Raw genomic sequence first — 16,159 nt, 5'->3', positions numbered from 1 at the left:
CATACGTTTTTCGTTATTTACCTCAAAAAAAAAGGAAGTGAAAAGTGACAACATGCCCCGCAGGTGGGGTACATTGTAACATGTGAGGGGCACGTTGTAACATGACCATATGACAGCTTAAAATGTTATCTGATCGAATGAAAAAAATATATACACGACAAGCTAAAATATTTTGTCAATAAAATAAAATGATTAACTTTTTCAAATAAAATAATGGCGTTTTTTAAGAATTTAAAAATATCTAATTTTTGAGGTTCACAATGAACACATCGCAACCACGCGTGGGACGGCCCTGATCGCAAAAGACAGCTATACAGTATAGTTAAAAACAATGTGCAAAAATACATGAAACACACACAGACATTCAAAAAAAACACTCCCCTCCCTCCAAACACAGCTCTCATAGAACACGAGACATATAAACGAGCCAAAATGCTTTACATTTCTTAAAAAAAAAAAAAATTCTCAACATTAAACATGGATTGCCAGTCTTTATTCACCTGTTTCTTTTTAAAATCAATAAACGTAAATAGTGAAAATTACATGGCTAATGTCATAGAATAGCATAGTGTAATATAGCGGGCAGATTGTAACGCAGTGTTACAACGTTCCCCACCAGCGCGACTGGAATATAAAAGTGATTAGTGTCTTCTGCTGACTTACCAAGCATTACAGTTTTTCTCAGTCACTTTGGTGCATTTCTCAAATCTGAAATGAAATTCTCAAAACTACTTGTTCAACCTCCACATCATCTAGTCACTTGTGCACATCATAATAGCAGTTTCTCATTCTTTTGAACAAGTTGCGATTGCTTTGGTACATTCATGCAATTGATTATGTACATTTGTCTGCGTTTTCCTACATTATCAGTTGCTAATGTCATGTTGCTCAAAATGTATTATATAGTTCTCTGTGCAATAGTCTTACCCCTCAAAACATCTAGTCATTAGTTCATCATATAAGTAATTAAATGCAAAATGGTTGATATAGTTGTCATAAACTGTCAAGTATATTTTCTACACATTCCTGTTAGTCTACTTGTAAATTTGCCATGCATTGTGCAGGTAAATCTTGACTTTCACTAATAAGGGAATGTAGATTAACCAATAACAAACCAGTTCTCTGAAATTCCTCATACAAAAGCAAAGTTCTGCCTAAGGGGTGATTCCTGTGTTTGCCTTTCTAATTTTGTATTTTCGCTTTTGTGCATCTGTCATGTACGAACAGCTGACAGAGACAGACATCTGTAAGATGTCAGTTTCACATACACTCTAAATCATAAACATCTTACAGTAAAGACATCTAATAAAAGTCTATTCGACACCTGGTAGGACACGTGCAGATGAGCGAACACTCTAAAAAATAAATCTTGCAGATGTAAATGTAGATGTAAAATAGACATCTTAGTGATGTACGTGTACTATCAGGGATATTTCTTTTTCTTGTCTATCACAATGACTCTGTAATGTGTTTTTTTTTCTTTTCTTTTTTCCTATCTAGTCTCTTTCACTCAATATCTCACATACAGTAATGTGTACATTTGTACTTTTGAAATAGATGTATGGCACACTTGCAGCCTTCTGCATTTCAATACAGTAACTGTCATGCAAACTATTGCTATAGTTTACATCAGGTAATGCTAATAGAGTACACTGCTTGATTGACAACATGACTAAACATTTTGACATCTTGTTTGTCAACAATGACACAAGGACTTTTCATTCTGATGGCACTGATATGTTCATTGACATGCATACTTTTGATAGATGAACTAAAGATTTTGAATAAGTTACAGGCTTTTGCAGGTAATCCATTGTGTTGTGCTGTTTGTACGAATTGTTTTGAGAAATGCACATACTTCTTTGCAAATGTTAAGGATGATTTGAGAAATTCACCAAAGCGACTGAGAAAAACTGTAACTTTTGTGCCCATCCCACATAGCACATGTCTGCAAGATGTCTGTTAAAGATCGCTTGATCTGGAAAACATCTGCCATGTACAAACATATAATAGACGTCTGTAAAATGTCAGTTATACATACACTCTAAATCATAAACATCTTACAGTAAAGACATCTAATAAATGTCTATTTGACACCTGACAGGAAACGTCCTATAGATGTATTGCAGTAAACACTAAAAAATACATCTTGCAGATGTAAATACAGATGTCAAATTGACGTCTCAGTGATGTACTGTTTGATTGACAACATGACTAAGCATTTTGACTATCTTGTTTGTGAACAATGACACAAGGACTTTTCATTCTGATGGAACTGATATGTTAACTGACATAAACACTTTTGATTGGTGAACTAAAGATTTTGAATACGTTACAAGCCTTTGCAGGTAATCCACTGTGTTGTGCTGTTTTGAGAAATGCACATACTTCTTTGGAAATATTAACGATGAATTGAGAAATGCACCAAAGCGACTGAGAAAAACTGTAATTGTCATCAAAACTTTAGCCATAGTTTACATCAGAACATCCCTCCAGAATACACTGTTATATTGACGACATGACTAAGCAATTTGACTGTCTTATCCGTACACAATGACACAAGGACTTGTCATTCTGATGGCACTGACATGTTCATTGACAGATATTTATTTTTGAGAGATGAACTAAGGATTTTGAGCAAGAAACTGGCTTTTGCAGGTAATCCATGGTGTTTTGCTATTTGTACGAATTGTTTTGAGAAATGCACTTACTGTTTTGCAAATGTCAAGAATGATTTGAGAAATGTACCAAAGCGACTGAGAAAAACTGTAATAAACTATCTAAACTAATAAGTAAGAGATTGGCGATTAAAATAATAGCAGATTTGTCTCATTTTAAATGAATACTGTAACTGAGAAGAAAAATGTACTTTAGTCATTACTGGTTCCATTTACTTCACTTTTTTCTCTGTAAAGTATTGCAACTAGTAAATACTGTAAATTTGGTTATGCTAGCATGTGTGGAAATATCTAAACCACGTGTGTTACAATTAACCCCACCTTAGTATACACCCTATATGTAATATTTATATTTCTGTATGATATAAATCATATATAGGCCTAAACATGAATATGCATGTAGATATTTCTTAAATGAATTAAATGAATGAATGAATTCATTCATTTATATATGCGTTCGTTCGTTCTTTTTTAATATAGACAGTGATAAATCTTTCAAAAACGTTTTATATTAATAATATATTAATATATAACTCATATATTGATATATTGAGAGTGGCGTGGTATCTAGACCTCTTCTTTGGTTTTCAGCTGTAATTGGATGCATGACAATATGTAAAGACTTTTTCTGCCATATGAATTATATATATTCTGCTATATGGAATGCTTTCAACGTTAAACGGATAAAATATAACACAAAACAACACAACACAGCTACAACACAGTGCAATAAGGAATTGAATTTTCAAATGAATTATCGTATTAACCGGTGGCTGAAACGTTTCTCTCTTCACTACAGCAGCTTGTGGCTCTGGCATGCATGAGGCAATATTGCGCAATTCGCACGCATTCCTGTCTAGAGCGCGCATGCGACGCGTCAGCACTTTTTCAGCAGAAGCCGGTGCGCGTGTAGAGCTGAAATTACACGTTACGTTTTCCGCTTGTTTTATAATTCCGTATCACCATTAATAAGTCCAAGGAGGGGCATACCGGCGTAGCTCTTTCTTCACAATTTCACCAATCAGAAAGTGCAAGGATATGGTCCCATTCAGCTCTGACGCCTCCCTCTCCAAACCTCTGTGAACGAAGCCTGACGAAACACCATCCAGTCCAGACGTAAGGTAAGACTGAGGTGGGGAATCCCGTTCCATCATTGCGTATCGTAACCCCAACCCCCCAGTATTTCATTAGCATTATTATTTATGAAAATGCTGGTCTCCTCCCCTCGCCCTAGTGGTCAGCGGAATTTATGAGTCCTGAGCAATATAGACCTGGACAGGACAGCGCGCATGAGTGTTTAAAGAGACTCACAGGCTGACTGAACAAGCTGTTCCGGTGTAAAAGAGTTTGATCAATATCTGTATATTACATTTGTCATTTTATTTTTGATTTTTTTATTTCACTGATCATGGAAAAAGGTAAGACAAAAACACATGAATCTTTTTCCCAATGCCAATATTTTGTCTTATTGCAATATTTTGTCATATTGCTTGTATGAGATGATGCAATTAAACTTGAACATGATCTCTATTTTCAAGCATCTCTCAGTTTAGTCTAACATCTACTCAGGTAATTTTTGGATTTCAATTACAAATGTAGATACATTCTGCAATTTGCATTTTGGTATTTAGGGGATTTTTTTGTAATATAACCAAATGACATAATTTAACTTAAATGTAACTTATTTTACATAATAATTACTCTTAATCTACAAAACCACTCAAACTATGCACTACAATAAAAGATTACTGGAGTACATTTTACAAGAAAATATTAAGAAAATATTTTGTTCTGAAATTAAGAATTTCATATTTAATTCAATGGGTTACTTGCCATTTCTTTGTTTTTTTTTTTTTTTTTTTTTTTTTTTGTGAAACTAGCAATTTATAAATAAAAAATACTTTATAATATTTAAAATGTATTGGCATCACTGGTTCCATGAAGAATCTTGAACATCCATGGAATTTCTGTTCCACAAACTGTTCTTTTTAGTGGAAAAAAAAAATAATAATTTTAAAATGTTCTTCACAGTTCTTTTGGAATGTTCATTGAAAAGTGCTTTGAGAAACCCAAAATGGATTTTCAATGGCAGTGGCCAAAAAAAAAAAAAAAAACTTCTGGAACCTTAATTTTTAAGAGTTTAGTCAATTTTTTTCTATGGAAATAGAAATATCCTCAGTGTCCTTTCTTGATGGGGTTTGTCTCCACAGAAACTGAGCGAAACATGATGACAGAGTTCTGGAAGGAACATTCCAAGTTCGCTACAGTAGAAGAGATGATGCTGGACTCAAATGCTCAGGAACTGACCCAACATGAGCTGCCCGAGATTCTCTCCATGCTCCCGTCTCTGGCTGGTTCTGATGTGCTGGAACTTGGTGCTGGAATTGGGTCAGTGATTACACTATCTTTGATTCCAATGAGACCTGCACATCTTTGATGTTTGGGTCAATCATCCTAAAATGAAAAGACATAATAGCAGTTAATGTTTGCATTAACCTTTTTCCCATGACAAATTTTCCCAAGTTTTAATTACTGTGATTAGGGTTTGGCAGTATACCAGCAGACACGATTAACCAGTAGAAATTTGTCAGTAGCACTTTATTTTACAATCCTGTTCTGTCTGTACTTTCTTAGGTAAATACACACCCAAGTGCAACCAATTTGTCTAGAGATTTTGGACTCTCTACTCTATCACAGTTATACAAGCCCATGTGTGTATCATTTGCACACGTTTTTAGGCATTGCAGTTTAAAAACAGGTGAAACAGCAGCAAAAGAGAACTCATTTCACTATATGTGCACACTGTCTGAGTGCTGTCAGAGAGGCTCGTGCACATAAAGACGTTGCTTAGATTTTATTTTTGGAGCTTTATAGGTCATAAATTGTTAAATACACATTTTATGTGTCAACATTCCCATCTTACCTTGTAAACACAGTAATTTATGTCTTAAGTAAAAGCAAACAGCTGATGATCTGGGCAGCTTTTAAAGTGACTGCAGTCAAATTCATGCTGTCTGTTATTTATGTTAATCAAACAACAAAAGAGAGAAAATCTCATACCATGCCGTATGAGCACTTTAAAATGTGCACTTTTGAGTTATAGCACCTGTGAGATTTAGCAAGAGAGAATTAAAAAAAATATATATATACATATATATATATATATATATATATATATATATATATATTCTTTATTTGAAGGAAATGTAAGGAACAAACAAGGAACATTAAATGCAACAATAGTCATTGTATATAAGTATACAATTGCAGCAATACAATTAGATCCCCCAATTAAAACATGTCATATGAAAATGATTAAAATCTGGTGGAAATCTAATCAAAAGGTTACATAATCTGTTTCTTGGGCTGTACTGAGCTTTTAAGCATGGTTTATTTGCTGCATTGTTATCATGACCTTTGCTCTTTCCAGCCGGTACACACGCCACCTCATTGGCAAGGCTCGTCACGTGACCGCAGTGGACTTCATGGAGAAGTTTGTGGAAAAGAACAGATTGGACAACAGTCACCTGGGCAGTGCTGAATTCATCCAAGCTGATGTCACAAAGCTAGACTTCCCTAAACACAGGTGATAGAAAACATCAACATGTTCAGCCCTGTAAACACAGCTACAGTGCATGCAGAATTATTAAGCCAGATCATACTCTTAATAACTACTATTCATTTTGTGTATAATAATTTATATGCAATATATAATTGTTAACAGTTTTACTGGTAGAATGGGCCAAAAAGATATTTAACACACTGAAAAGTCAAAAATTATTAAATACCCACAAGGAGGATGCAATAATGTAGGCACAAGCACTGGACAAGAAAGCAGCAGAGTCACAAAAAGATATTAACAGCAAAAGACTTAGGTGTTAAACCAAGAATGAAATCATAAGCAAACCTTTATTCTCTAGTGCCATCATTTTCCAAAACCACAAACTACATGGTGTCTCCAGCAGTAGCCTACAAGGTGTCAGGTTCACAGAGACTTTCACAAACTTAAGTGTTATGAAATAGATGAAGACTAATTTTTTTTTTAAAGACTTTCTAGGCAGATTCTAGGTTAAGGTTAAGAGTGCCATTGCTACGATTTAGGTCTGCCATTAACGACTATTTTTATGTTGATTAATCTATCGACTAATTTATTGATTAATCGATTAAGCTAAACGATTAATTTTTCCACAAAAAAAACAACAGTTTTACTTAAGAACATTTTATTTTTAATAAAATAAATTAATTGGAGATGCTTTTATTATTACAGTTTAATGGAACCATTAAAATGGAATCCAGAAAGTAATGGAAAATGCAGAATTTGGTAAAAATGAAACTTTAAAACTCAATTAATTAGACAGGCTTTTTGATTAATAAAATGTAACTCCCCACATTTACTTTGAAAATGCACGTAAAGAACAGCTTCTCCCGGATCCTAATGCTCGTCCAGTAAGGGGGCGCTGTTTGCCTGCTTGTCATAAAATGATGTAACATAAACACCACTCTTAAATATAATGGTGCTTTAAAAGGTTCTTCACAGCAATGCCATAGAAGAACCATTTTTAGTTCCACAAAGAACCATTCAGTCAAAGGTTCTTTAAAGAACCATCTCTTTCTTACCTTTTTATAATCTGAAGAACCTTCTTTCACCACAAAAAATCCTTTTGTGAAACAGAAAGGTTCTTCAGATGTTAAAGGTTCTTTATGGAACCATTTAGACAAAAAAGGTTCTTCTATGGCATCGTGAAGCACCTTTATTTTTTAAGACTGAAAATTAAGATTAAATTTAAATTCAAGCGTTCCTTTTTTAAAAAGCTGTAACTGATGTCATAAAATCTAGAGTATGCTTTGATTTAAAGGCCAGAGGCTATAGCTTACATGAATAAAAATCACAAACATGACACTTGTAAATTAAATAATTTTATATATACAGATTTATCCATTAATGTGTAGTATGTTTTTTTTTCAAATGGGTTGTAACAGTTAAATACAGGGAGCTCTAAAAGATTTTCAGAATTTTTTCAACTCTTTTGCTGTCTACAAATGTTAAAATGTTAGGCAAAAATCCAACTTTGTGCATCCCTATTAGAAAGCATTGGCTGGACAAACTTTTGGATACACCCCTAAAGAGTCATCAGTGTTTTTGGTCCATTTTCCTAGAAAAGAAGGACAGTAAATTGTAAATGTGTATACGGTATGACAACTGTTAGTGTACAAGAGATCACAGCTTCACTCTTATAAAGCTTCTTTGTTGGCATTGATGGTACTATGAAGAACATTTAACATCCATGAAATCTTTGCATTCCACTGAAGTTTCTTTACAGCAGAAAAAAAGTTCTTTAGATTATTATTATTCAAATTTAATTTTGAAGTATAAAAAGATTTGAGAAGAATCCCATCTCATTTGATATCTTTCTCCATCCTCCACTTCATCCCTCTGTCACTTTCTGTTTCAGTTTTGATGTGGTCTTCTCTAATTGGCTGCTGATGTATCTGAGTGATCAAGAGCTGAAGTCACTGGCTGAGAAGTTCCTCATGTGGCTCCGTCCAGGCGGCTACCTCTTCTTCAGAGAGTCCTGCTTCCACCAATCAGGTTAGAGAAACAATGTAATTTGACATGTAATAGCATTTTTTATTTTTGAAGAATGTAATCTTGTTTTCTGATTGGTAACAAATCAATGTGATAAATAAATAGCACTTTATGTGAAAAACTATATATTTGTCCTCCCTATAGTGTAGTATTATTTTAGTATAACTGAGATGCTGTTATATTATTATTAATATTTTGAATTAGTTCTTATATTTTATATAAATGTTTTCAGTTTTTGTTTTACTTTCAAAGTTATTTTGTTGCATGTTTGTTTTTATTTTTATTTTATTTTTTATGTTTATTGTTTGTTTTTTTGACCTCCACAGGTGACAGAAAGCGTGATTTTAACCCCACACACTACAGAAGCCCTGCTTACTACAACCACTTGATGACCTCACTCCTGCTGGATGAATCAGAGAAGACAGAAAAGAAATGCTACGGGTTTGACATGGTGCTTAATAAGACAGTTCATACCTATGTAAAGGTAAACCAGTGGGTTAGCAAACTATTATAAGGACATGAACTCTGTATTAAAAAACTGAAATGAGTTTTTTTTTTTTTTTTGTTTTGTTTTAGATGAAGAACAACCAGAACCAGTTGTGTTGGCTCATGCAGAAAGTTCACCGTGATGTGGTACAGCAGCATCAGGGTGGCTTTTCCACATTTCAGGAGTTTCTAGATAACCAGCAGTACACCAGAACGGGAATCTTGCGTTATGAGAAGATGTTCGGATCAGGATACGTCAGCACAGGCGGAATCAGCACAACCAAGGTCAGGGATGCAGAATATGTAGGGTCATACATCTTCAAAAGTGAACTTAATTCAAAAATACAAAAAAACAAAATTTATTATTAAATACATACCTTTTTGAAAGGTACTTTTTGTACTTTATTTACCCTTAAAAGATGCATCTTTGTACAGTAAAGTTACATAATACCTAAGGAGTACATATTAGCACATAAATGGTACATATTAGTACTTTTGAAAAAGTCCTTCCCCAGTGATAGCTTTTGAGAGTGTATGAATATAAGTTAGCAGTTCAATAAACAACATGTTTATTAATTTTTGCTTAAAGTATATTTAGATACAATATTACCACTTACTTTGTTTATTAGCTTTTGCTCTGCCAGTAAAAACAGATCCAAACAACAGCACAGCAGAACCGTTGCAAAGCAGAGCAATTTATTGGTCCTGAATAAATGATTCAGTCAGACAGTCACTTTGTTCAAAATGCCATACTATCATATTACCTGTATTTTCCAGGAATCTGCTAAATAACTCAAGTATTTTCCAGGAATCTGCTAAATAACTCAAGTACACCGTAATTAATACATAAGCTGTGTTTGGAATGTCATCCTACTACTATACACCTCCTTCTACATTGCAGTATGAAATGTGTGTATACTTTGACACTGAATGGGATACTTTTTCCTTTAATGCAACACGCTTCCTGTGACGTTTCATAATCACATGCGTGAGTGAACTGTATGTATACAGAACATACCTGTATATATGTACATATTCTATATGTACATATATACATGTTACATATATACATTGTTAGTAGGACATAAGTTGTATCTCCTACGACACATTTCCAATCAAGGCAGATGACATCACCTTTATCTCTATAGCACTTTATACAGTACAGATGGTTTCCAAAAAATTAAATAATAATAATAATATTGCAGTAATATAATATATAAATAACATAATATATGAATAAAACTTATGCAGACAAAACAATTCCACTCTAAAGCAGCTCTAAAAAGAAAAGGAGTGTGTATATTTACTTTAAGTGAAAATAGCCCGATTTGTTGGCAGACAAGGTTGCCAGGTTTTCACAAAACCCACTCAACTGCTACACAAAACTAGCCCAGTCGCGTTTCGGAGGGGGTCCGCCAATAAAAATCACGTTCCGGGAGGTAAAATATTTTTTGGCAAGGTTCCTCTAATAAAATTTGCATTCCAGCGGCTAAATATCACATTATTGGGGTCGCTTTAACCTGCATACAGGTTGCAAGCGACTCGCAACAACAGTGTAAAAATAATTGCAAAAGACACGTTTATTGGAAGTGTGAGTGGCGTACCGAGAAACGACCAAAGCATTTGCTCTTGACGAGTTCGAATCCACCTTTTGCCAAACTCGTTTTCTTCTTTTCCCACCACATATGAGATTGGAAAAGCATTTATTTACAGTAAAAATAAAGGGAATATTTGAAAAGCAGAAATAAAATGCCTCATTAATAATACAGTGGTAGGTGAGGGATAAGATTGCATTCATTTAATAATTTTAATACATATGATAATTTACAGACAGTTTGTTACTGCATACTGGTTTTATAATGTACTACAGCAGTGATGTATAAATATCTGCCACCTAACTACTATTTACACTTAGCCTATTGCTAAAGAAAACACTGCTATTTTAGTGTTAACAGAATTTATCATTATTTCCACTTAGTGTAACTAGAAATATTGCTTTTTCCACTTAGTGTACCTGCCAAAAAGAAAATAATATCATTGTTCAGTTAAAGACAGCTCAGTAGTGATTCAGTTCTGTTCAACATGTAAAGTTCATTAATTATAAAATGATTTCAACTGGGCGATATAGCACTGTTTTTGTAGTAACCCTTACAAACAAATCTTTGTAAAAAAAAAAAAAAAAAATGTTTAGCACATTTATTTTAAAGGTAAAAACCTCGACAGCTGTGCTGAATTAATGTGTTTGTCATGTGACAACACTAGCATGCTACTCTGAAACATTATTTGTTGCTTATTGTATTGTTTCACACATTATTTTCAAAAATAGTAGGCAGTATGCACTGTGTACTGGGCAGTAAGAAGTAAGATAGTGTGCTATTTCAAGCACAGCCTCATTTCCATCCTGAAGTAATAGGCGTTTTTTTAATGATTAAGTTGAATGAATGATGTAAAAGTTAATAAACGTTCATAAAAACAGCCACCCGTTTCGTTCCGAGTGAGTATACTTTTGAACAAATCTGATGGATAAATGATTCAGTGACTCATTTATAAAGATAACAGCTTGTTTTGTTTCAAAATGAATCAGCATTTTAAAACGAACCATGGTTGAATGAATTATTCAAAGATTTGTTTGTTAAGACAGCCGTTTGTTTTTCGTGAATTAATGTTTTACACAAATCTGTTGAATAAATGATTCATTAGCTTATTCATAAAGATAGCCACTTCTATTCCTGAAGTAATGATTATGTTTCTTAACTTATTTGAATGAATCATTAATTGACTCCCTTATATGGACACTTGTTGCCACCTACTGGAATATCTATGTAACTTTCAGAAAGGTCACTGAATTAGTATTGCATCATGACTTAGATTTAACTTTGAACATCAAGCGGCAACAAATAAAGTACCAAAATTGTCTAGCAGACTAAAGTGTTCGCAATACAATATGCAATTTGAGTATTTCTCATTTTTGGCTCATGGCACAACAGTGGAGAACTACTGCTCTCTCTGTTATCTCATCATTTTAGTGAATAATTAATGATTTGTTTTCTGTTAATCTGATTGATACATTAATCTGTAACCTATTAGGAGTTTGTTGATATGCTGAACTTGAAGGCCGGACAAAAGGTTCTTGATGTTGGCTGTGGGATTGGAGGTGGAGATTTCTACATGGCCAAGGTGAGCCAAAGATTGACATATGTCGGATATGTGTTGCCCTAAAACATATTTTACTCTCCTAAAGTCTGCTTTCCTCAGGACCTTTAAAGATCAAACTGTAATTAAATATTATAAAATATAAATTCAGTTTCATCTATATTTTAGTGTAAATCTTTTATTCACAGCTGTAGTTTCTGATTACTGTGATTATAAATAATTACTAATTTACTGAATTATCTTTTTTAATGACAGACCTTTGGGGTGGAGGTTCTGGGCATGGACCTGTCATCAAACATGGTGGAGATCGCCATGGAGAGAGCTGTCAAGGAGAAAGTCCCACTAGTAAGTTGATTTTTTTTTTCAGCAAATACCTGGCAACCACTTACAACATCCTAGCATCCAGCTTCACAACTGCATAGAAACACTGTGATAACCACCCAAACACACTTGTAACCCCATAGCAAAGGCAACTCAAAGAGCAGCTTTGCATCTGCATAGCAACACCTTGGCAACCACATGCAACACTGCATAGCACCCAACATAGCACAACCAACCAGACCACCCTAGCCAATTCATAGTAAATCACATACTACTCATAACAGCTTACCAACTGCATAGCAACACCCTGGCAATCACCAAAATCAGTTTAACAACCCCAAAGCAAATCACACAGTGCTAAGAACAGCATTTTTAACTGCATAGCAACACCCTGGCAACTGTCCATAAAATGCTAGTAACCAACCAGCTATAACAACCTAGTAACTGCATAGTAACATCCTGGCAACCACATAGCAAAACCTAATCAAACTACTGAAAACAGCTTAGTAACTACAAAGCAACACTCTAAAAACCACATACAACAACATAACAACCACACAGAAACTCCCTGATAATTCCTGACAACCAGCCAGAAAACCCTAGCAACTACATAGCAAAGCGGAACAAACTAGTAGCTTCACAACTGGTTTTGAAGCACCCTGGTAGCCACACACAACACCCTGGCAACCAACTATTACAACTAGGTTGTTACTAAGTAGCATAAACCTGGTAACCACCCGTAACAACACAGCAACAGCATAGCAACACCCAGATAACCACACACAACACTCTAGTAACCACCTATTACAACTAGATTGTTACTACATAGGAAGACCCTGGTAATCACCCGTAACACCACAGTATCTGCATAGAACACCCTGGTAACCACACGTAAAAATCAAGCAACCACCTATTACAACTAGGTTCTTACTACATAGAAACACCCTAACACCCTGGTAGCCATTCTAGTAACAGCATATTACAACCAGGTTGTAACCACACACAATACCCTGGTAACCACCTATTACAACTAGGTTGCATAGCAACACCCTGGTAACCACACACAACACTCTAGCAACCACCTATTACAACTAGGTTGTTACTACACAGCAACACCCTGGTAACCCACTCGTAACACTCATAGCAACAGCATAGCAACACCCTGGTAACCACACACAATACTCTAGCAACCACCTATTACAACTAGGTTGTTACTACACAGCAAAACCCTGGTAACCACTCATAACAGCATGGCAACAGCATAGCAACACACTGGTAACCACATACAACACTCTAGCAACCACATATTACAAGTTGTTTTTATTACGTAGCAGCACCCTGGTAACCACACACAACACTCTAGCATCCACCTATTAAAACTGGGTTGTGGCTAAGTAGCAACACCCTGGTAACCACACACAACACTCTAGCAACCACCTATTACAACTAGGTTGTTACTACTTAGCAACACCATGGTAACCACAAACAGCACTCTAGCAACCACATATTACAACTAGTTTGTTACTACGTAGCAACACCCTGGTAACCACACACAACACTCTAGCATCCACCTATTAAAACTGGGTTGTTGCTATGTAGCAACACCCTGGTAACCACAGACAACACTCTAGCATCCACCTATTACAACTGAGTTGTTACTATGTAGCAACACCCATTCAACCACACACAACACTCTAGCATCCACCTATTAACCACAGACAAAACTCTAGCATCCACCTATTGAAACTGGGTTGCTATGTAGCAACACCCTGGTAAACAGACAACACTCTAGCATCCACCTTTTACAACTGGGTTGTTACTACGTAGCAACACCCTGGCAACCACTTTAACACCATAGCAACTGCATTGCAATGCCCTGGTAAGCACCCTTAACACCATAGCAGCCACCTACAACAAACTAGCATAGCAAAACCCTAGCATCTGGCACCGGGTTTTTCCACTTTTTATTTTGTTTAGAATAAAAAGAGAACATTTTGAATATGTACAGCTTTGAGAATGAACAGAGCTGCATTCGTTCTGCACTTCCTGATAGTAGGGTAACTGTCTGTCCTTCCTCTGCAGGTGCAGTTTGAGGTTTCAGATGCCACAAAAAGAATGTTTCCTGACACCACATTTGATGTGGTCTACAGCAGAGATATGATTTTGCACATCAGTGACAAACTTGACCTCTTCAGAAAATTTTATGTGAGTGTTTACACAGGTAAAAACACCTGCAAGTGTGCATGTGACTTCATGTGACATCAGTATACTGTGTATTTGTGTGTGTGTGTGTGTGTGTAGGAAGATATGCAAATAATTATCTGTGTGCTGTAGATGTAAATACACTGTCAGTGGGTTGCAGGTGTTCCAGTGAATATATGTGTAGGTTTTTGTGTTTGTGGTTTTAACAGTTAACTTCACCTTGTGCCTTCTTTATTTTTTACTAAGACTCAAATGAGATGACACATTTTGTATGGCTTATAAAAACAAGCCTTTGCATTTGTATTGAACTATTGGGAATACAATCCAAACAGGCAAATGCAATGACGTACAGTAAGCAAATGCTGACGTGGAAAATAAATCTCATGAAATAAGAGCACAGGTCTGCCCTCTACTGGAAAAATTAGATATTGTCATAGAAGTACATGATGAAAGAATGTATATTTGGAGGTAAACTATTTTTAATGTGTTTTTCAGTCATGGCTGAAGTCGGGTGGGAAACTTCTGATTAGTGACTACTGCTGTGGAGAGAAGCCTTGGTCTCCAGCGTTTGAGGATTATGTTAACCAGCGGGGATATATACTCTACACACCTCAGAGATATGGACAAGTACATGGCTCATAAAATCATAGTTTACTATTAAAGCTTGTTTGGATTGAGACTTAGTATTGATCAGTTATGTAATGCTGATATTGGTCACTACAGTGTTGTATGTGCCAAAAAAGCTGGTGCAGGAAAAAAGTGCTTGTTTACGCTCATGCTGAGCGTGTTTGTGTGTGTTCTTCAGTTCCTGAGCGAGGTGGGATTCAGTAATGTTCACGCTGAGGACAGAACAGAACAATTTATTCAGGTCATAAAGGCTGAACTGCAGAGAGCTGGGGAGATGAAAGAGGAGTTTATACAGGTAAACACACAGTTATGCTCATGCAACGTCTACATTACATTTACAACCACACATTTGCATGCTGTAGGAGGAAATATTTTTCCCTTATCCCCCCCTCCACTTTTTTAAGCCTTATTTGGAATCAGTGAAAACGTGTTTTACTTTCATTTAAGGAATTGTTCAACCAAAAATGCAAATGTACTCATCCTCAGGCCATCCGAGATGTAGATGAGTTTGTTTGTTCATAGGAACAGATCTAGAGATCTGTAGCCTAACATCACTTGCTGTCCAATGGAACCTCTGCAGTGAATGGGTGCCGTCAGAATAAGAGTCCAAACAGCTGATGAAACATCACAATAATCCACCTAACTCCAGTCCATAAATTAACATCTTGTAGATTACTTGTGGAATATTGTGATGTTTTTGTCTGCTGTCTGAACTCTCATTCTGACAGCACCCATTCACTACAAAAAAATCCATTGGTGAGTAATCACATACTGTGAAATCTCTTGTAATCTTTGTCTCCTTCACAGGAGTTCTCCCAGGAAGCCTATGATGCCATTGTAAATGGATGGACAGAAAAACTGCAGCGCTGTGAGACTGGAGACCAACGCTGGGGGCTTTTCTATGCCACCAAAGAATGAGAGAGAGGAGCAATCCAACTACCGATCAAATTCAAATCAATACATTTTAGATGCTGTATTAAACTCACTGTTCTGTCTGATTCTGTGAATTGCACAACAGTGCCGCAAGATATGAGTATTTTCAGAGCTGTAAGAACAACATACTGTTATGCAGCATAAATTAATAAAATTCAACTTTTCTTTATTA

The 16,159-nt window shown here is 35.5% G+C and overlaps 1 protein-coding gene across 3 annotated transcripts; it reads left to right on the top strand.

Annotated features, from left to right (window-relative positions):
- Window positions 1-3,622: 3,622 nt before the first annotated feature.
- Window positions 3,623-16,159, top strand: pmt (phosphoethanolamine methyltransferase). Of its 3 annotated transcripts, none has more exons than XM_051127198.1 (12): window positions 3,623-3,799; window positions 4,889-5,066; window positions 6,109-6,264; window positions 8,132-8,268; window positions 8,592-8,749; window positions 8,842-9,036; window positions 11,839-11,928; window positions 12,160-12,249; window positions 14,308-14,430; window positions 14,923-15,054; window positions 15,233-15,349; window positions 15,862-16,159. In XM_051127198.1, the coding sequence occupies exons 2-12, from the start codon at window positions 4,903-4,905 to the stop codon at window positions 15,970-15,972; spliced, it is 1,473 nt and encodes a 490-aa protein (XP_050983155.1). In that variant the 5' UTR covers window positions 3,623-3,799; window positions 4,889-4,902; the 3' UTR covers window positions 15,973-16,159. The 3 variants fall into 3 exon arrangements, with proteins under 3 accessions (XP_050983155.1, XP_050983156.1, XP_050983154.1); XM_051127199.1 differs by lacking the exon at window positions 3,623-3,799 and adding an exon at window positions 3,839-4,096 and having other exon boundaries at window positions 8,592-8,716; XM_051127197.1 differs by lacking the exon at window positions 3,623-3,799 and adding an exon at window positions 3,841-4,096.

This window comes from Labeo rohita, chromosome 14 (assembly GCF_022985175.1).
Source record: "Labeo rohita strain BAU-BD-2019 chromosome 14, IGBB_LRoh.1.0, whole genome shotgun sequence".
In the NCBI taxonomy this organism is placed as follows: domain Eukaryota; kingdom Metazoa; phylum Chordata; class Actinopteri; order Cypriniformes; family Cyprinidae; genus Labeo; species Labeo rohita.
The sequence above is the reverse complement of the archived record's forward strand: the minus strand, read 5'-3'. Positions and strand labels throughout refer to the sequence as shown.